The sequence below is a fragment of the Polypterus senegalus genome, chromosome 8 (assembly GCF_016835505.1).
Source record: "Polypterus senegalus isolate Bchr_013 chromosome 8, ASM1683550v1, whole genome shotgun sequence".
NCBI lineage: Eukaryota > Metazoa > Chordata > Cladistia > Polypteriformes > Polypteridae > Polypterus > Polypterus senegalus.
Window position 1 is genome coordinate 78870915 of NC_053161.1, and position 22442 is coordinate 78893356.

At 35.8% G+C, this 22442-nt stretch overlaps 1 protein-coding gene across 1 annotated transcript in view; it reads right to left on the reverse strand.

Moving 5' to 3' along the window:
* The window catches only part of taf3 (TAF3 RNA polymerase II, TATA box binding protein (TBP)-associated facto), a 159713-nt gene that overhangs the window by 127582 nt on the left and 9689 nt on the right, over positions 1-22442 (reverse strand). The window contains exon 2 of the mRNA XM_039761315.1: positions 16321-16563. Coding sequence (XP_039617249.1) covers positions 16321-16563 — 243 coding nt within the window. The remainder of the gene's footprint in view (positions 1-16320; positions 16564-22442) is intronic.

Below are 22442 nucleotides of genomic sequence, written 5' to 3' on the forward strand. Positions count from 1 at the left end.
CTGCTGTGACAGAGTGGACAGTGCTGTGCAGAAGAGCTCATTTTAACCTTTTGTCTTCACCTTTCAAGAATATCTCTAAAACACAAATCTGATGCAAGTGCTGGTGATATAGTAAAGTAGAGAAAAACCATCACCATTGAAAATAAAGTAGAAATAATAAAAAGGTCAGAGAGGGGTGAAAATCCATCATTCATTGGCAGAGCACTTGGTTATAGTCGGTCAACAATAGCATTTATTAAAATAATGTACCTTTTCCGACTTACATACAAATTCAATTTAAGTACAAACCTACAGTCCCTATCTTGCACGTTAACCGGGGGGCTGCCTGCATTGTATATGAATGGAATATTAAAAGTGTGGAGTGGGAGAATTCTTGCTTCAAGCTTAAGTATGAATTAACGTGAACAAGTACTGATAAAACTGGTAACAATTACAGGTTGCATTATCGATCGAAACAGCTTATGTTTCATAGTACATACACAAAGCAACTCAAATCTCAAATAGAAGCTCTTTAACCCACTTTCCACGTGTTATGCAGAAATCGACATTTTTCATTTCTCTGCAAAAACAGGCTCTGATGCAAGCTTCCTTTCTGCATCAACTAATAATTTTTAAACATTTCTCACACATGGAATTATTTGTTTACAGCTTTTCAAGCACGGAAAATGTGAATGTGTGTTTTATAATGAAGTGAAAATGTTCCTAGAAGAACACCAAACAAGAGAAAAGACCAACATATCACTCCTGCTATTACTTATACTTGCATGAATCCAACAGTATGGAAATTACAGCAACACTGCCATCAAAATGTGGAACTAAAAATGGCCTATGGTCACAAAGCATTCTTGAGTGGAAACAAAAGGCAAAAGGTACAAGTAAAAGTTACAAAGCTTTGCATTTTGGAACCCATCCAATAACTTTAATTAATTGTTGAGATAGAAGATGGAAAAATTCAGTGTCTTGCTGATGTTACATTTTAAAGAAGACATCAAAAAAATGAAGAAATTAAATGGCAAGAGGTGAATAGAATTTTATGCATGATCCTTACTGTGTTTGCCCAAAGGATGCATGGGGACATAGCTACCTAATAAAAACCTTATAATTAAAGAATCTATTTTTTGAAATTTAATAGCATAAGAATATATCATATGAATTGATTCAATTAAAATATTTGCTTTCTCAATGTTTTTGTTTTAATCTAGTGTATTTAATGTCCAAACCAAGGAAAAAAGTAGATACGTGGTTATCTTCCTACCTGATAATTTTTGTATTATTAGGTACAGTAAGAATTATTTTATGTCACATAAGACCTTAAATGAGAATACACATTAGTGACATTTTCTTATCAAAATTAAATAAAGCACATTCACCAGAGCATTTACCGAAATTGTACTTCATAAGGATCTTTTGTTTTTTAATAGCACATGACATCTGATAGTCGCATCTGAATGAAATCTTGATGAAAACTTAACTTGAATTACCCCTTTTTCTAGACATGTATATAACATTTCCAACATTGAAAACTATTTTCGATAATTGGAAGACAATATATTACATTTAAAAAGAACTGGATAGAGATTAGACTACATTTTTGGAGAAATCCATGCAGAAATCCAGAAAAAGGGTTAATAATTTTTTCAAATAAATGTAGGTATACTTCCATTTGTATATTACATACTGTAATGTTTTGTGTTTTTATTGAATCCCATTTTGGATTGCATGTTAACAAGTTTATATTTTTAAATGTGTATGTGCTCTGAGAAAATAGGAAGTGTCCTATACACATACATTAAAAAGATATGAATAAAATCTATTTACAGTGCATCCGGAAAGTATTCACAGCACATCACTTTTACCACATTTTGTTATGTTACAGCCTTATTCCAAAATGGATTAAATTCATTTTTTCCTCAGAATGCTACACACAACATCCCATAATGACAACATGAAAAAAGTTTAATTAAAAAAATTGAGAAAGCACATGTACATAAGTATTCACAGCCTTTGCCATGATGCTCAAAATTGAGCTCAGGTGCATCCCGTTTCCCCTGATCGTCCTTGAGATGTTTCTGCAGCTTAACTGGAGTCCACCTGTGGTAAATTCAGTTGATTGGACATGATTTGGAAAGGCACACACCTGTCTATATAAGGTCCCACAGTTGACAGGTCATGTCAGAGCACAAACCAAGCATGAAGTCAAAGGAATTGTCTGTAGACCTCCGAGACAGGACTGTCTCGAGGCACAAATCTGGGGAAGGTTACAGAAAAATTTCTGCTGCTTTAAAGGTCCCAATGAGCACAGTAGCTTCCATCATCCATAAGTGGAAGAAGTTCGAAACCACCAGGACTCTTCCTAGAGCTGGCCAGCCATCTAAACCGAGCGATCGGGGGAGAAGGGCCTTAGACAGAGAGGTGACCAAGAACCCGATGGTCACTCTGTCAGAGCTCCAGAGGTCCTCTGTGGAGAGAGGAGAACCTTCCAGAAGGACAACCATCTCTGCAGCAATCCACCAATCAGGCCTGTATGGTAGAGTGGCCAGACGGAAGCCACTCCTTAGTAAAAGGCACATGGCAGCCCGTCTGGAGTTTGCCAAAAGGCACCTGAAGGACTCTTAGACCATGAGAAACAAAATTCTCTGGTCTGATGAGACAAAGATTGAACTCTTTGGTGTGAATGCCAAGCGTCATGTTTGGAGGAAACCAGGCACCGCTCATCACCAGGCCAATACCATCCCTACAGTGAAGCATGGTGGTAGCAGCATCATGTTGTGGGGATGTTTTTCAGTGGCAGGAACTTGGAGACTAGTTAGGATAAAAGGAAAAATGACTGCAGCAATGTACAGAGACATCCTGGATGAAAACCTGCTCCAAAGCGCTCTTGACCTCAGACTGGTGCGACGGTTCATCTTTCAGCAGGACAACAACCCTAAGCACACAGCCAAGATATCAAAGGAGTGGCTTCAGGGGAACTCTGTGAATGTCCTTGAGTGGCCCAGCCAGAGCCCAGGCTTGAATCTGATTGAACATCTCTGGAGAGATCTTAAAATGGCTGTGCACCGACGCATCCCATCCAACCTGATGGAGCTTGAGAGGTGCTGCAAAGAGGAATGGGTGAAACTGGCCAAGGATAAGTGTGCCAAGCTTGTGGCATCATATTCAAAAAGACTTGAGGCTGTAATTGCTGCCAAAGGTGCATCAACAAAGTACTGAGCAAAGGCTGTGAATACTTATGTACATGTGATTTCTCTGTTTTTTTATTTTTAATAAATTTGCAAAAACCTCAAGTAAACTTTTTTCACATTGTCATTATGGAGTGTTGTGTGTAGAATTCTGAGAAAAAAAATTAATTTAATCCATTTTGGAATAAGGCTGTAACATAACAAAATATAGAAAAAGTGATGCACTGTGAATACTTTCCGGATGCACTGTACATGTAAAGCCATTTTGAAGATAAAATATTTAGAAGAAAAGAAAAAACAAAAACATTCATCACTTCCATCTCATTGTCTCCTCACAAGAAATACAATTTGTTTCACAGAGAAAGCAATATTATAATGTGGCATTCACACTGAAACTATAAATCTAATGTGTTTGACTGAATCAGATCAAGTTTATTTAACAGTCATCCTCACTTCATGAGCTCCAATGATGTTATCAATGACAACTTAAAAATACAGACAATGTAGCAACAGTGAGCAAATGAAGTAGACAGAAAACATATATAGAGACACTGAAATACTGGCGGTAGTAATATGGACACACTAATTAAGAAAAGAATGGTCATACTTTTCTTGGATTCAGACAGAGTATGGTGGGTAGAATAAGCAATTTTATCATACAGTAATCCCTCGCTATATCGCACTTCGACTTTCACGTCTTCACTCTATCGCGGATTTTATATGTAAGCATATCTAAATATATAACGCGGATTTTTCACTGCTTCGCAGGTTCTGCGGACAATGGGTCTTTTTACTTCCGGTACATGCTTTCTCAGTTGGTTTGCCCAGTTAATTTCATACAAGGGACGCTATTGAAGGATGGCTGAAAAGCTAACCAATCAGAGCACGCAGTTAAGTTCCTGTGTGCTGATTGGGTCAGCAATGGAGCGCTGAATTCGATTCCGCAGCGTTAACCAGGAAGTCTCGTCTCGCTCATTTAGCATCAACGTGTTTCGCTGTGCAAAGAGTGAACTTTTGTGCTCTTTTGTGTTCATTTTTGTGCGTAGTCAAGCCCTTCATTATGGCTCCAAAACGATCTGCTCCTGCTAATGTTTCAGGGGCCGTGCCCAAGCGCCAACAGAAGATGTTAGCAACTGCCAAAAAGGTTAGAGTTTTGGATATGCTGAAGACAGGGAAAAGCTACACCGCTGTAGGATGCCATTACGGCATCAATGAGTCCACGATTCTTTTTATTTAAAAAGGAGGAAAAGAATATAAGATCTACGGCCGCAGTGTCCTTTTAACCAGGGTGCAAAAATGAGTTGCAAGTGGATGTAAAAAGGCAGTAGTCCAGATGGAATCTGCTTTAGGGATTTGGATTGAAGACTGCCAGAAGAAGAACAACGGCGGTGCTACACAGTCGCCTGAAGAGGCTCCTTTAGAAGAGCTGTAACTCTCTCCTTTGTTGTGCAGTAAAATTAAACTCATCGTTATCGGACAAGTCGCCATGTCATTGTTGGTGATTATAATTAATTTTCTACTTACAGTACTTAGTACATGTACGTACGTTTAGTGTCACTCAAGACACATTTACTGTATACAATTTTTCTTGCATTGTATGTATTTATTGCTGGTGGCCTGTCTATCGTAATGTCTGTAACATATGTGATATCGGAGACGCTCTATATCTTTAAAATAATATTTAGATTTTACTGTATATAAACAGTGTGTTTACAAACATAATTTCAATGAATCTTACCTAATATCTAAGAGAATACAAAGGGTTTATGCTGTATAACTGTGCGGGGAAAATTTAAACAGTGTGGGAGAGTTTATAAGGGCTTAAAATATATAAAAATAATATACAAACATATGGTTTCTACTTCGCGGATTTTCACCTATCGCGGGGGGGTTCTGGAACGCAACCCCTGCGATCGAGGAGGGATTACTGTATATGAACTTGTCAATGTCAATGATCTCCTGTTGCTTTAACCATAATAAGCATTCAAAGTGGCTTGCAGCTGCAATGATTCTTATGCTTACAAAAATAACATTTACTTAAATTGTGCATTTTCATAAAAAAGATGTAGCTCAAAGCGTTTTTATATAATTATATAATAATAAATAAATAACTTACAAAAAATAAATGCACACATAAAATATATATGTAATTAATAGAAAAGTAGCATATTTACATATAGAATCTTTTTTTTAAGTCTCTAAGATTGAGTCTAATGATAAGGTTAAATGGCCAGGAAGGACATAAAAAAACAAAAAGAAAAACACCCACCTCACTGGGCAAACACACATTGCTAGGCTGGTGGTATGCAGTATAGCATGTTTTTTGCCTTTTAAGTTCAATTTAAAAGAAAATTATCTTACTTTTTAAAACAGTGCATCTAAAACCGAAGCTTCTGTGCCCTTACAGATTTGTTTATCTTTGATCCTACCATAGCCGTGACAGGTGTCACAGCTTTCTAAACATCCAGGAGCCTGTGAGTGTTTTTCATGTTGATTTATTACTTCAGTTTATTGCATAATTAAAATGTACAGATCAAACTTTCTACAGTGACCAAGCCAGAACTCAAACCCAGGATTATCCACTTCACTACTGCAAAGCTCTCCATGTCAATGCACACTATCAATGTGCAGGCAAAATCTCTCAACACTTTTAAATTTATTCAATTTTTGATTTAGTATGCCTTGCTTTATTTCCAATCCATTGTGTTTATTTTTTCCTGTAAAATAGCTACTTAACACAACTGAAAACAGGAATATAAACCTTCTTTACCTTTTCTCCATGATCAATTTGAAAAAATCTTGCAATCAGAAATGTTATTTTTAAAGGAAACTTGCATTGACAGACTGTTTAGGTGATTCCTATCTCAGTCTCACAATCTTTTAGTTTAAAGTAAAGAGGAAAAGGCTACATTTCCAAAATACACTACATGTAACCTCACAGTCTGGAAGGTGTTGTCAGATGATATAAAAATGTATGTAAAATTATATATAAAATAAGGGAAGTTAATTTAAATGCATGCATTGGTATGTTTTCGCCACTTTTCATTTTGTTCAAAAAGCTTTTAAAAGCGACTTATAGGTTAACCACAACTCTCTCTCTGTTGGCTTTTTGTCAGCAGTTAATAATGAATATAAATCTGTTTCTTGTAATTGTTACTGATGGGGGTTAACTGCTTAGATTTTCTCATTTTCTTTCTCCCTTAAACAGTTTACAACAGAACATGATTTCTGATTTTCTACAGTAGGACCACGCTTTATTCAAATTTTAATTTTGCACTTCTAAGGATATGCAATTTGCACATTCTCAGCTATCAACAGTAGCAGTAGTATTTACTTATTATTTTACTAACTATAATTAAACACAAAGCTGCATGTAAATAGAGCAGTATTAAATAAACTTAATAGGAAAAATAAATTAAATTAATGAAATCTAATCAGACAAAAGATCTGCTAATATATACAACGTGCCAATATAGTTTTCAAGCATTAGCGACTAAATCTAGACCAGGAGTCTCCAACCTTTTTTCCGCTGAGAGCTACTTTTAAAAAACGAAAATGGCAGAGAGCTACTCATGTTTCCTAATGTTTATTCTCATAGCTTATTTCAGCCCAAACAAACTAAATAAGCTTGTTTTGCCTGAACATTTACAAAATGTTGGTGTCCACAACTCACATTTTGCATTAAAACATCACAAAAAATATTTAGTTCACCTCCAAGTGCATTTTGTAAGTCTATGCATTTCCTAGTGTATCTCACACTATTGAATTAAAACATGAATGCTGTCAAAACAAAACAATGCAATTACAAATACACAGATGTTACATCATTTGTCATTTTGTTACATATCACTGTTTCACTTCACAAGAGTATTCACATGTCCAGTTGCATGTGTGATGTGTTTTTTAGTTAGTCAGATGATTGGCACTGCATGGAGTCAACAAAAGAGGTGTATGGTGGAGTGTACCCGCTTAGGTTCACTCGTTTGGAGTCATTTAAATGTTTATGTTTGATTTCATAACATTTATGTCAGAAAAGGCAGACTCACAGAGGTATGTGGACCCAAACAAAGCAGACATTTTCAGAGCTGCTTGGTGAAGATTCTTACTGGTTATCTGGCTCTACTAAGCTCCAGAAATGCTGCTGAGACTTTAACTGCACATTACTTTGAAGGTTTACCAATATATAACATATAAAGTCCAATGTCTGTCTGCATTTTCACGAGAGAACTACTTAACGGATTTAGATTGGGTTTGTTTCTGTAAATTGCTTGAACATTCCGGTTGATTTTGCGACTTCTCTCATTTCGCTATGTATCATAGTTCGCTTGTGGTACCGATTTATTTGTGCAAATCCAAGTGAGATGTAGCAGGCCGAGGAGAGAGGCCTTCCTCACTCACTTGACATGTTTGGGGCGTGTTCCTTAACTCCGCTTAGCTAGCGAACGAGAGAGCAATTGAATTCAACTTTGTCTGATATTTAAAATAAAGTGTTACTTAGGTCATAATGAGTTTGAGTCCAGATATTCTCTTAAGTGTATGCCACATTGAAAAGATAGATTACAATTCAGATTGTGGATCATGATTTGTGTTAAAAGGACCACGATATGATTTTTTGGAAAGATCGCCCACCTCTAATTTGACTAATCAAGTTTTCAAATTTCTGTAGGATTCATTAACCCTTTGGCGAGCTACTTGGAAAGGGGTTGCAAGCTACCGGTAGCTCGGGAGCAACGTGTTGGAGACCCTGATCTAGAGACCATCATATAGTTTTGACCGATCTTGGATTTTAATGTTAATATCATCCATATTTTAAAACAAAACAATTCAGAAAAAAGAGTTAGGCTGGGCAATATACAAAATTTTAGACTCAATTTCATATTTAAGAAAAATCAAAATGCAAAAGCCAATATCACCCTGATAAGTACTTTTATTTATCCATTTCTTCTAAATGTTATATAAAATATGGGAAATCTCCACCACTCTTTAAAAGCATGATTATGTTGATTCTGCCCAGACTGCCTACCAGTGATGAGTGTGAGAAAAAAAATGAAGCAAGGAATTTAGAGGTAGGCGTAGCTCTGCTTTTTGCAAATATTTAGCTTTTACCCAGGAAGACACTTTAAGCAGTATAACATTTAAAGATAGAACATTTTACTGCATATAAAAAGGCCATCCAGAAATGAGAGGGGTGTGCAGTGTGATAATAAATCGAGATCTTTGCCTTTCTTAATTTAAAACATCAAACGGACATGGAGAAAGACTGAGCCATGTTTACTGACAAAGATGCCAGCAATGCAGGCAAAAATAAGTAAAGGATGAGTAAAACAAACAGTTAAGAGAATGTACGCATTGGGTAACATTTAGGTGCATTCAGCAACTAAGTTAATAATATTCTCTAATGTTACTGTGAGAAAATATACCAGGTTTTGGACTCTGTATAGAAAAAATGTATACACATGTCTATTCAGTATGGTGCTGATGTTCAATCTTTAAGGTGTTTTAAAAACATATCGAGAATTTAAAAATATTGTGTTTTTGGCAAATTAATCACAATATCTTTTTAAGTCCATATCACATGGCCCTAAGGAGAATCAACATTTCTATACACTCATTTCTTCTAGCTGATAAGTCCAGTTCAGGACCACAGGTGGCTAGAGCCTTTCTTGGAAGAAGGTAGGAGGTGTTGGGATGCAAAAACACTGCATGGTACACTTACACACAGACATGCACACACCCACAATGGAGTCTCCAGTTAATTTTGAGATAAAAGAGGAAATAGGTAGTGCCAAGGGAACAAAAATACCCATGTAGATATGGGGAAAAAAATGAAAACTTGTTAAATACAGCAAATGGGCAAGGATTCAAACTCAGTTTCTTGCAGCAGTGGGAATGGAAATCTAAACACTGTACCCAACATTATTTTTAACCAACATATACAGACTTCAAATCACCAACAATGCAGCTGCTCTAATAAGATCTTCTTTATGAAGAGTGTGCCGTTCAAAACCCCCAAATTAATAACACATCTGTAGGTGTCCTAAAATGCTAAATGTTATTTTTTTCCCAGAAAATATTAAAGCAGACTCAATTTCCAATCACTTCAGAAAATGTTGCCTTTATGCCTACTTATAATTTAGTCAATATCTCCATTATACACAGTAATACTAATTTCTTGGGATCGTTTGGAATGCTGTATTATGCATCTTTCATATTAGCATAATTATTAAATATCTTGCTTTCTTGTTTATGAACAACATAAACCCTTTAGGGTAGCTAAAAGATTCCCTCAACTTAAAAGTACACTTCTTGCTATCGTGTTTAAAGAAACAGAACTGTTGTGTGAGGTTGATAGCTGTTTTTTCAAAGAAATGCATATAAATCCCTGAAGCCACCTTTTCTTTTTTTTTCAAGAAAGCAATTTAAAACTTTCCCTTAAGCATGCACACAGGGTTTCCTTTAATGTGCATTAATTTACACATATTCATGCATTTTAATTGCATTTTAACATGTAAAGTAAGTAAAATAAACAACCCAGAAAACAATCTAAAGAGACTTGTTATCCATTGGAAACCTACTCCAAATGATGCATGATACTGTGTTTTCAGATTGTACAGAGCTAAAATAAAAGATTATCATTGTTGTGGAGATATGCAACAGATATTGTAAGCAAATAAATAAATAAAAATTATTTACCACCACACACTATCCTTTGTGGTGCTCCTACAAAATAAAATGAAACATATAATTTATAAAATACAATTTAATGCATTTTTTCAATATATTACACAAAGATTTTAAAATCACAATACTATTGTACATTTTAAAAAACAATAACTCGAAAATTCAAAATTGCGCATAAGGTTGATAAGCAGATAAATACCCTGTAACAGAGAGAACACACTGCCAGATGGTAGCTGAATAAGCACATTAGAAAAAATTAATCTCAACTTGAAAACATTAGGTGTACAGGAAACAATAGGCTATGTTGGCCTCAATACTCTATCCTTGTAAATAATATTTTTCTTTATTATAATTAAATCTGAGGCTAGTTTACAAATGCCAGTTACTGATTTAAATATTTAATAAAGACCAACCCTTCACCACTTTTAATCAGACCTTGACAGAGACTACTGCTGGTAAGTAAACAAAAGTCCACAAAGAAATTTACCCTTTGAGTCCAACATCCTATTTCTTTCAATCACACATTGACAGTATTAAAATAAAATGATGGCTCAAAAATCTACCTTACTATATTTGCTTCACTAGCCATGTCTACAGTAGAAGTAAAGCTATGGACCCCTTTTCACAGAAAGGAGATGATACACCCATCTTATAGCATTCAATCAGAAGAAACAGATCACAAAAGTCAGTGGCAGGCTGTCAATGCCTCACAGGACACACTCATGAACACACCTGCATTAACTCATAAGTGGTTTATGGTCATCAGTCCACATAACAGCATATTTCTGGACTGCAGGAAGAAAACTCATTGACAAAGGAAGAATGTGCAAAGAATATAAAAATGGCATATGAATAAAAGACAGAAACAAGGTTCGGGCATGGTGATCTAGCAATACTAGTTGATGCAATATCATCAGGAGTGCATGTAAGCTACACTGTTCTATTAAAAGATAGCATCCAGAAGTTAACATTTCACTCTTGCTTAAAAGGTATACCATACAGGGGTGAAACATATCATCCAAACACAAACCTCCAAAATTTCACAGTAAGGACATTGCAAATGTACCAGTTAATATAGGACTTCCACAATGCTTAATTTTTTTTTAAATATATATATTTTCCACTGTAACAAAATTTATTTTAAGGAGATTTCAGTTGTAAAGGCATTTCTACTAAATTTTAATCACATTAGAAATGCCTGCATGCCTTTACAGAAGTACAGTACAAACTATACTCAGTTATTTACTTTTGCAGCAAGTAGTACAGATTTAAACATTCCCTGGCATTCTGCTTCCTTCTAAATACAGCAACTACTTCTTCAAAATGGTGAGCCTGTTAAGAAATCTGGCATTCACATAAGGCTGGGAATGAAAATGTACGGTTGTTGTTAGAATAAGAGCCTGTGCTTTCTGTAGCACCAGAATTATTTAGTTTCTCTTCAGATCTGCTGGCCATTCTGCCAAAACTATAATCTGCTATGCTTTGAAGTTTAAACTCCTACATACAGCTACTTAGTTCACTACCTAATTTATATACAATGTTCAGTTAAAGCACTGACTATGATCCTTTTTGATTCGCTTATTGATGCTTTTGCAAATAACAAAATGTTGCTTTCAGGCACACAAATTCCTTTACAATTATCCAATTTCAATCCATTCTGCTGTATAGGCCATTTAATGTTTAAAAATCTGAGTAATGTGCATTACCGAAATTCGATCTTACCAAGTGAAAATATGTTTAAAAAATGCTGACTGATAGTATTATAGCATTAAAGGAAAGAAACAAAATTATTTCTATGTGTACTGTGATTGCTTGTTCTTGACTTGTCTTTCTCTCTCTCAACCTTTCTTTCTTTCTTTCTCTCTTTAACCCAACCACAAAATCAGTTTCAATCTCTTCTTCATGTTGTCAGTTCGCACACTTCGATGGTCCAAGATTTTTCAGGTGATTTTCTATGTAATAAACTTAATAAGTTATAGTGTAATGAAAATTGCATAACTAGATGTGGACCACCCTATATGCTGATCCCAGATCTTGCATTATGGTAATGCAAAACCTGTGGTACTGCTGCTATCCTGGAGGGGCAGAGTGACAGAAGCCCAGCCTTTTGAGACAAAAAAAACAACTAGCACCTGGTTATCTGAATATATCTGGTCAAGGGTTTTATGTTTGTTAATTCTCGAGACATTCTTTCTGATTACACAGGTCTACAAAAAAGTTTTTTTTTCAGGTGCCAAGGTTTTTTGAATGGATTTAGGGTATTTTGAGGGTGCTGAATTCAAAAATCCTATTACTTTTGCTGAATTGGTTCTAGTTTTTGAGATAATTGGACATCCATGAAAATAATGCATTCCCCCAATGCAACTTGTGTGTGATAACAAATGCAACAGCTTTTGGTCTGTCTTTTGACTCTTTAACAGTGTCTTAGGTAATGAAATATCCCATCCCATCCCATGTATTTCAATTTGTAGGCCTACAATGTTATAAAAGCGACTGTTTGAAGCCAGAATTCAACTGTGAATTTGCAGGGGAAAGAAGTCGGCTACAGTATAAGTTTGTCAACCCAGTCTTGGTTTATACTCAAAAAGTTCTGTCTTAATAAGTATATAAATACATGTAAAAATTAAGACTTCATCAAGAAGAGCCTGCATCAACAATCCTGATGTATTCTGCTACATCTGTGGAGAGTACATGGTTGAAAAACAAAGAAGAAATATCACAGACTTTGTGCATTGAGTATACCTGGCTTATTTTGGAGTACAACTTGGAGACCAGGATAAGTATTGGGCTCCACATATGGTTTGCAAAACATGTGTGGAGCACCTATGACAGTGGACAAAAAGTGAAAGAAAAAGTTCGAACTTTGGTGTGCCAAAGGTATGGAGAGAACCGAAAAACCACCATGACAATTGTTATTTTTGTGTTGTAAAGATTAAAGGCTTTAATTGTTACAAGAAAGCTCGGTGGGATTATCCCGATTTGGAATCAGCAAGGCGACCTATTCCACATGGCAATGACGTTCCCATACCACTGTTTACCAGACTACCAAACCAGCCACTATAAGACTTTGAAGAGAGGCAGGGATTGGAGTGTATGGCAGGTATTAGCAGTGGAAGTGAATTTGAGGGAAGCTCTTCGACGCCTCAACCATTAAGCCAAAAAGAACTCAATGACCTGATTCAAGACTTACATCTGTCCAAGCAAGCATCTGAACTTTTAGTGTCCAGACTTAATGAACGAAATCTTATAAAGGCGGAAGTTAAAATTACAGCCTATCAGCCAAAAAAAGAGAGGCTTCTCCCATATTTCAACCAAGAGGAAGAACATGTATACTGCAATGATATCCCAGGAATTCTACGTCAAATGGGACTAACAGAATATCGACCAGAAGACTGGCGGCTTTTTATAGACAGCTCCATTAGAAGCTTGAAATGTGTTCTCTTGCACAATGGTAACTGTCATGCGTCTCTTCCCATTGCTCACTCAACAAATCTTAAAGAAGAATATGAAAATGTAAAAATCGTATTACAGAAAATCTGTTATCATGAACATCAGTGGTTGATTTGTGTTGATCTGAAGATGATGAACTTCTTGTTTGGACAGCAATCTGGATACACAAAATACCCATGCTTCATGTGCCTCTGGGATAGCAGGGCAAAGCAAGATCATTGGACAAAAGTGTCATGACCTACAAGGGAAGAAATGATTATTGGCGCAGCAAATATCATCAACAAGCCGCTGGTGGACAAGAACAAAATCATTCTCCCACCGCTTCATATTAAGCTAGGATTGATGAAGCAATTTGTTAGGGCTTTGGACATAACGGGCAATTGCTTCAAGTACATTTGCAGATCATTCCCTGGACTGAGCATTGAAAAACTGAAAGCTGGAATCGATTCCAATTTTACCAAATGCATGAATGACACTGAGGCTTCAACCTGGAAGAGTTTTGTCTCTGTTATGAAGAACTACTTGGGTAATCACAGAGCAGACAATTATGAAGAATTGGTGCAAGATATGCTTGCTAACTTCAGAAATTTGTGAGTTAATATGAGCATAAAGATGCACTATCTCCATAGCCATTTAAACAGATTTTCAGATAACCTTGAAGACTTCAACGAGGAACAAGGCGAGAGGTTCCACCAGGATATGAAGGTGATGGAGGAGAGATATCAAGGCAGATGGGACATACACATGATGGCAGACTACTGTTGGAGTCTCCAACGTGATTGTCCTGATGACACACATTAAAAGGAAATCGCATAAACAGCGCTTTTTGAAGCACTGACATTAACAACAATTAATAACTAATTAATATTGTATTAATTAATCAAATCATACACAACTTTTTTCCTTTCACTGTTAGATATTTGTAATTTCTTTTTTGTATGATGTTAGACTGTTTACTTACTAGTTGTAACTAAAATAAAAATATTCTTGCAATTCTGAATGCTTTTCAAACGTGTTGCGTTAATTAACTATTAAATATCTCAGAAACTAGAACCAAAGTCATATTCATAATCAGCACCATAAACTTAATATAAAACCATTCAGACATCACTGTATACTAGTGTAATTTGTTAGGCCACATTCAGCATCAGTTTTCATATGCTCGTGAACTTTCACATGCTGGCTAAAATAAAAATTACAAAGGAAAAACTAGAAGCTAACAATGAATCAGATTGTCTTGAGGAAGTGAAACAGATTTTTTTTTTTTTATATAATTTTTTGGAAGTTTGCTAAGCAAAATGTGAGTGGATATATGGAAAAATATGCAGATTATGCTACTGTACTTTACTTGCATGTTTTTTTAAAGCAACAATGCAAAACAAATGTACAGTAGTAGGCAATGCTGCTTCACAGAACCAGGATACAGTGTTCCTATTTGTGCTGGGACAGACTCAGGCTTGTTGCAATGACACTGTGTCAGTAAATGACTGGATATTTGGGTGAAAAGACACATAAAGCTAATGACAAAGTAACACTGTAGAGACTAATACTTCTTCACTGCTTACCACTAAGAATCTTTTTGACTGAAACAATAAGTGCAGCCCAAACATGAAAACAAGAAAAAAAGAACTGCCTGATGTGTGTGTTGGTATACATACAAGTATGGCCTTTCCTTAAAATGGAATGAGGTGCACCAGATGCCCCTCAACAATGAATTCAACTAAGCTAGTGAGAGAATAGATGGATGAATTAGCAATGTTTTTTTATTTTAACTTGGAATATTTTTGTATCTTTACCATGAATTAAGGTATTGGTTAATTTATATAGAGGTGTATGATCTGAAAAGTATTTTTATAAAATTTAAATTTAATTTAACAAAAATACCTTGAAGCTGAAAACTCAAGGTTTTTCACGCTACCTCTTGTGTACTTACTATGATTTTATTCAGAGACTGGCCTTATGCCCAATAGTCCTTTTTCTAACTGTTCTACCACCTTCTTCTGGTGGCTGAGATTAATCCATCCATTTTCTGCACCAGCTTATTCTAATACAGGGGCACTCAGAGCATCAAATCCAATCTCTCACTCACACAGGGCAAATGAAGCTTCATCACTCAACCTACACAACAAGTCTTTGAGATGTGGAGGAAAACAACACTGCATCCATAAACACAACATAAACTTGTGTGAGTTGAGTGGTGAATGAGAACTGTTGGTGTAAAACTGGTATTCAAAGGGTCTATATATGCAAAGTAACACCAGTGGTGTTGCACATTACACTTCAGTAGAAAGGAAAATTGTAGTGAGGTTCAGAACAAAATTGCTTTATTTTCTTTAAACTACAGTTAGGATAAATAAAGATGACAGGTTTTTAAATTACCATCTGACAAGGAGAAAAGAAAGCATGTTAGAATGTTAAAGCTTAATTAGGTGGTGCAGTCATTGGCGTTGAGAGGACATTTTCTTCATCTTCATTGGTAAATCAAATATTTTATATGGCACATTTGAACTGTTTTGTAATGAGGCTACTAATCATCCTTGTCACTCTTGTTTTGCAAGAATCATACAAACACATTTCCAATTGTCCTGAAGAAGGTTATATTTTTTCTTGGAAACAAATTTCCTATTTTAAAAGCAAATTTTGTAAAAATGCCAATATATTTTTTAAGTCAATCATGTATCAATGAATGATGTCAAATGAACATACATACATAAGAAACAAGAAATGATATGCTCTTGTTAAAATGACATTGCTTCACATTCTTTAGTGTAACTGATCAATGTTTGACACTTTCCACATGGAATGAATGTAGCATTATTAACTACTGATATTTGTTTCAAAAGAGATTACTTAAGAAAAATATTAACTAAAATATTAATTCACGCATTAAAATTAAAACGAAAATTGAAAAATTGTAAAATTACTGCTTTATTATATAATTTGAATGAGATTATCATCAAGTGAAAAATAAAATTACTAGGAAAATTATTTAAATCTCAAAATGACCCACCTTCTTGAGAGGATACAATTGGTGGCATATACTCAGGAATATATTCTTTCCTTTCTTCAGCATCTCTAGTGCCATGTTGTGGAAACTGCAAAATGTTGTTTTTGCTAACAGGAAACAATGGGATCTGATGTGCAAATCCTACTGGTTCAAGATTATGGATATAATCTTCTAGTTCATTTAGGTTCAGCCCCAGCAGTTTGAAAGCTTGTCCCACATCATCCAAAACTGGGTCTGTTCTCCCATCTGAAATTTAAGTAAGATACAAAAAAGATTTGTAATTAATAAGTATTTCTGAATAAATTGGCAGTTTGTAGTATACTTATTACTTATATCCGTGTAAAGAAAGCCTTTGTTCTATACCATAGTACAGACAAGAGTATTAAATATGTACTGTAGTCCCACTAGAAGGCAATTATTTCTACTAATGCACCATTGTTTTAGATGGGGGCTGAACATTTAGAACATATAAATGCTCCTTTTAGTTTTAAAGAGCTGCATTCAGAGTATTAAACTGCTTCTGTTTTTACTTAAGGCAGCATGGTGGCGCAGTGGGTAGCACTGCTGCCTCGCAGTTAGGAGACCCGGGTTCGCTTCCCAGGTCCTCCCTGCGTGGAGATTGCATGTTCTCCCCATGTCTCCTCTGGGTATTTCAGTTTCCTCCCACAGTCCAAAGACATGCAAATTAGGTGCATTGGCGATTCTAAATTGTCTCTAGTGTGTGCTTGGTGTGTGGGTGTGTCTGCGCGCCCTGCGGTGGGTTGGCACCCTGCCCGGGGTTTGTTTCCTGCCTTGTGCCCTATGTTGGCTGGGATTGGCTCCAGCAGACCCCCGTGACCCTGTAGTTAGAATGTAGCGGGTTAGAGGATGGATGGATTTTTTTTTCTTAACCATTCATCATTTACCGGTGATACACAGTAACAAGGAAACTATCACCCTATCATTGATCCAGGGTCTTATTTGTACCTGTGTTTTTTCATCATTGTCTGTTTCAATAAAAAACAATCTTATAAAACTAAAAAGTAGGAGAAAAGAACTTAGAAGCATTAGTATGCTCTGCCCCAAAAAAGTTTTATGATGAATAGAAAAAGGAAAATCTACAAAATCAGAACTGTCACTGATTAAGAAATTTGATATAGTAGCATATAATATTAGCACCAGCAATTGATTAGAATTAAACTGGACTAAGATGAGGAATTGAATTCTAATCAAGAAATTGGTTGGAAAAATAGCTTAAACCACTGTGGCCTTCCAATTACAGTGCAGTATGAAAAAATAATTTTATACAGTATATATATTAATACAGTAATCCCTCGCTATATCGCGCTTCGACTTTCGCGGTTTCACTCTATCGCGGATTTTAAATGTAAGCACATCTAAATATATATCACAGATTTTTCGCTGGTTCGCGGATTTCTGCAGACAGTGGGTCTTTTAATTTATGCTACACGCTTCCTCAGTTTGTTTGCCCTGTTGATTTCATACAAGGGACGCTATTGGTGGATGGCTTAGAAGCTACCCAATCAGAGCATGTATTACATATTAACTAAAACTCCTCAATGCTATAAGATATGCATCCTGCGCGGAGCTTGATTGTTTGCTTGTCTCTGCCTCTCTCTCACCCTCTCTGACATTCTCTGCCTGATGGAGGGGCTGTTTGCACAGAGGCTGTTTGCTTAAAAGATACTGATGCTCGTCTAAAAAAATGCCGCTTTATTGCGGTGCTCGGCATATTTAAAAACACACAAGCATACGTATTGATTATTTGATTGTAGCTTTAATCTCGCTCTCTCTCTCTGACGTTCTCTGCGCCTGACGGAGGAGATGTGAGCAGAGGGGCTGTTTGCACAGAGGCTGTTTGCTTAGAAGATACTAACGCTCCTCTAAAAAATGCCTCAGCAAACTTAAAAGCACAAGTATTGATTTTTTGATTGTTTGCTTTTCTTTGCGAGTGCTCTCTCTCTCCCTCTGAAATTCTCTGCTCCTGAAGAGAAGAAGATCTATTTGCATTCTTTTAATTGTGAGAAAGAACTGTCATCTCTGTCTTGTCATGGAGGACAGTTTAAACTTTTGACTAAAGGGTGTTATTTCATGTCTAGAGGGCTCTAATAATGTTAACAGTGTGGGAGAGTTTATAAGGGCTTAAAATATATAAAAATAACTACACAAACATATGGTTTCTACTTCGCGGATTTTCGTCTATCGCGGGGGGTTCTGGAACGCAACCCCCGCGATCGAGGAGGGATTACTGTATATGTATATTACATACATATTAGTGGGTTTCCCCCTTCTCACTTCGCTTGCCAACCCCCCTAACCACTTGTGTCTCTGCCACTTCGTGTCTCTGCCTCTCGAGTTGTGAAGAGGGGGCCTGAACGCACCCCAAGGAGACGTGGTCGCTCATCTGAAACCCCCTCTTAAACGGTGATACAATGGAAAACAAATATATATTTTTTTTTTACCTCATCTTTGCGCGATCAGCTGCTGGGTTGCTGCCTCTGCTGCGTGGCGCCTCGAACATTTGAAAGCCTGTACAGCAACTGTCCTACTCTTTGTTTTTTATTTCCAGCCCCGGGTGTGGTTAAATCTTTTGGCACAAAGTCTTGTCTCGTGGGATGCAAGTTCTTCATATTTTTTAGTTTATAATTTAAAAACGGAATAAGAATCTGAAAATCTAACAACATCACATTAAAGTTCAATAAATTCTGAAAAGAATGAAACCAAACAAATATGCAGATTTTAAAATAAGCCCTATTTAAAGCATGACTTCTAGGCTTAGGATTATATGAGAGTATATATCAAATTTAATACAAAACTAGGGGACTCTGCCCCCTGCTTGCTTCACTTGCCAACCCCAATATGGGCCCTACGCGCTAGTCATTTCCCGGATCTGCCGCTTGCAACGAATCGTGCTGTGCTTTTGGATAATCACAAATATCAATTCTGTCTTTGATATCTCCGTCTTTCAAAACTATTGTCGCTGACAATTGTCCCATGTTGGTTTATTATATATGTGAGCATTATCTTTCGGATTCATACAGAAATCCAAAAAAACTTCTTTTCCCTGATGGCAACACGAATTTGACGATCAACAAGTCTCCGACTTAAACCTTAAAGCCGAACAATATCTTCATATTTCTGTCATATCACCTATGTCCATATATTTGATGTCTTTTCGCTGTTCCGTTATTTCACTGAGTAATAATTTCCATTTGTTAGCGCTAATGCGATCTTTACTATCAGTTTTTTTAGATTTTCAAATTTTAGTACTTTCATAATCTCTAACCTGCTCTGCATGTGCATTGTGGCAATGTTTTTGAACCTCTTTACGACGTTCTACTTTGCCTTCCACTCTTTTGGCTTTTCTTCTTCTACTGTTTGTCTTTTATTTCCACCCCACTTGGACCTGTTAGGTTTTCAGTTCATCTCTTGGCACAAAGTCTTGTCTTGCAGGACTTGAAATTATCTCTCTGAAAAAGTCTTGTCTCGCCCCAAGATTTTTTTATATAATAGAGAGATATATCATACTAAAGATAAATCTAGTGGGATATTCATAATAATTTAAATCAGATGAATCAATAAAGACAATTAATGATTGTGATTAATGATTAATTAAATAGGGCATTTGTAGTACTAGGGTGTTGAACCGTGTTAGCCATTATGAATGTAGTGAAAACTCAAACAAAATGGCAGCATTTATTGGCTAACTAAAAAGATTACAATATGCAAGCTTTCGAGGCAACTCAAGCCCCTTCTTCAGGCAAGATGTAATCACTTTGGATAACAATTTCACTGCATTCTTAGACAAAGCAGTAATCCTGTGAGATGTTTTTTTGTTTCACTGTTAGTTGTGATTAGCCATACTGAATTCCCAAATAATAGTTTATCCACAGTTTGTTTATACCCAGGCAAAGTTGTACAATTTGGCTAAATGTCTATACATTTATAGACTAAAATACTAAAGAAGTAAATACTCTACAAAGTAATCAATACTAGATACTTATTTTTGCATTGGGGGTATGTTACACAAATACCACAAGATTATGTGTAGTGATGCTGTTGCCATATGTAACTATTGCTTTCTCATTATAATGGAAACAAAAACCTGGTAGCTGCCTTAACTGTTAAAAAAAATCTATTCAGACTTTAGACTACTAAGGCATCGTAAGTACTAGTAGACATGAAACAGGTAAGGCTAAGTGGCTGTATTAGTGATGTCCTATGAGAAAAATTAGACACAAAAAAAAAATCACTTTTACTAGTTTACAAAAATAAGTATGACTAGAAGTTGATCATTCATCCAGTCAGAAAATCTGCTTGCTGTAATTGAGAGTCAACTGGTGGTGAAGCCTAACATGCAGAACAGAAACCAGCTTAGGAGGCTGAGTCATACCATCACAGGATACTCGCATGCACATAGTTTTTATCATGCATACAAGATCCCACCTATGGCTATATGCATGTGTTTGAGATACAAAGCTAAAATTACAGAGGAAAAAAAAGCAGTCAGATGCAAAGGTAGAGTATATTCCCAAAAACAACAATAAACAGGATTCACAGAGGATTAACAGGAAAGAGTTAAGCCCACTTTTAAAAAAAGATATACATTAAAGTACACTTATTAGCTTAAGCAGAGAAAATACAAATGCTGATAGATTAAAACATTTTTATATTTAGTATATCAAAATTTCCACAATAATAAAAAAACTTAAAATAAAGAAAATCTGGAGTAAAATGTTTTGTTCCAAATTATCAACTGGAAAACAAGTAAATTAGGCAATAACATATTTAAACCAACTACTTTAATCTATATAGACTCTTGTAGCTTGTTGATGGTAACCTGGAAGTACGTGCTACACTGTGCACTGGTATCCCATTTAGTGTGTAGCTACTTTTCCTTTAGTGTTTTGCAGGACAAAGGAAAAGCGAATGTATAAGATTAACAGCCATCTTTTTTTCTTCTTTTTTCTATACTCTCTAATACCTGTGTAACTGTTATATGTAGGTAGCTTAAAAAATGTTCATGTACAAGTGAGGAAAACATGCACCAAGGGGATCACTGTGCTTCTACCTGTTTAAATTTACTTTACTTCTTTAACGACTAATGGTGCTCTGATCGACCAGCTGCCAATCTAAATCAACTGATCAACAAACAATTTTTTCGGCATCTGCTTTTCTGAACTTTACTGTAATTTAGTAGTAGTGCCCTTTTACCCGAGGTATTACAGTAGTGGAGCTAGAGCATGTGTCTTTTTTTCTGCAAAATACTTGTAAACAGAGAGCAGCAAGGCAAACTTTAGCAGATACAGAGAGAGGATTGAAATATTAGTCTTTATAGTAAAGAAAATTGAGTAATAAAATAAGAAAATTGAATTGGAGGAGCCATAGCCATGTGGTGTAATTAGACAAACAGCAGGAAAAGCTTCATTAACCTCTTTAGCGTTGCATTTTATTCCAAAAAAAACATGTAAAAAGCATTGCATTTTTTGGCATGAAAAATTACATATTTATTAAATCTCAAAAGTATAATAATGATACAAATAATAATATTAATGATGAATAAAAATGATATGAAATGAAAAATAATAACATTAATAATAATACTACTACTAATGATGCCAAAATAGTATATGTCAAAATGAGTCCTTTGTGTGGTAAATTTTAAAGCATGGTGAAAGACACAATCCAATGTCACAGTCGGGACAATAATAGCGTGTTTCTTTTCTGATTTTCTTCCCAGATTTATATGTTTTTGAACAGCACACTGCACAGGTTGAATTCTGTCTTTTTCTGTTGGTGGCACATAATCAATAAAATGTCTACCAATAAGGTGCTCTGGATTTATCCACGTCTCTTTAGCGGTAGTGTGGATGGTGGATGTGCGGCAATGATTTGTTCTACAAGCTGGCATGTAAAGTTGGTATTTGATATACAGTTTCACACATCTTTTTTGAACAGGAAAACTGCTTAGGTGTATGGTTATTTGGCCGAAACTGTTCAGCGTAACGATTAGTCTCGACAACAGTTCTGTCGATCACGTTATCATCCAGGAATAACTTCACATATGTGAGTGGATCTTGGTTGTCAATGTCCACTTTTACTCCTGGCTGCCTCACAAAATCAAA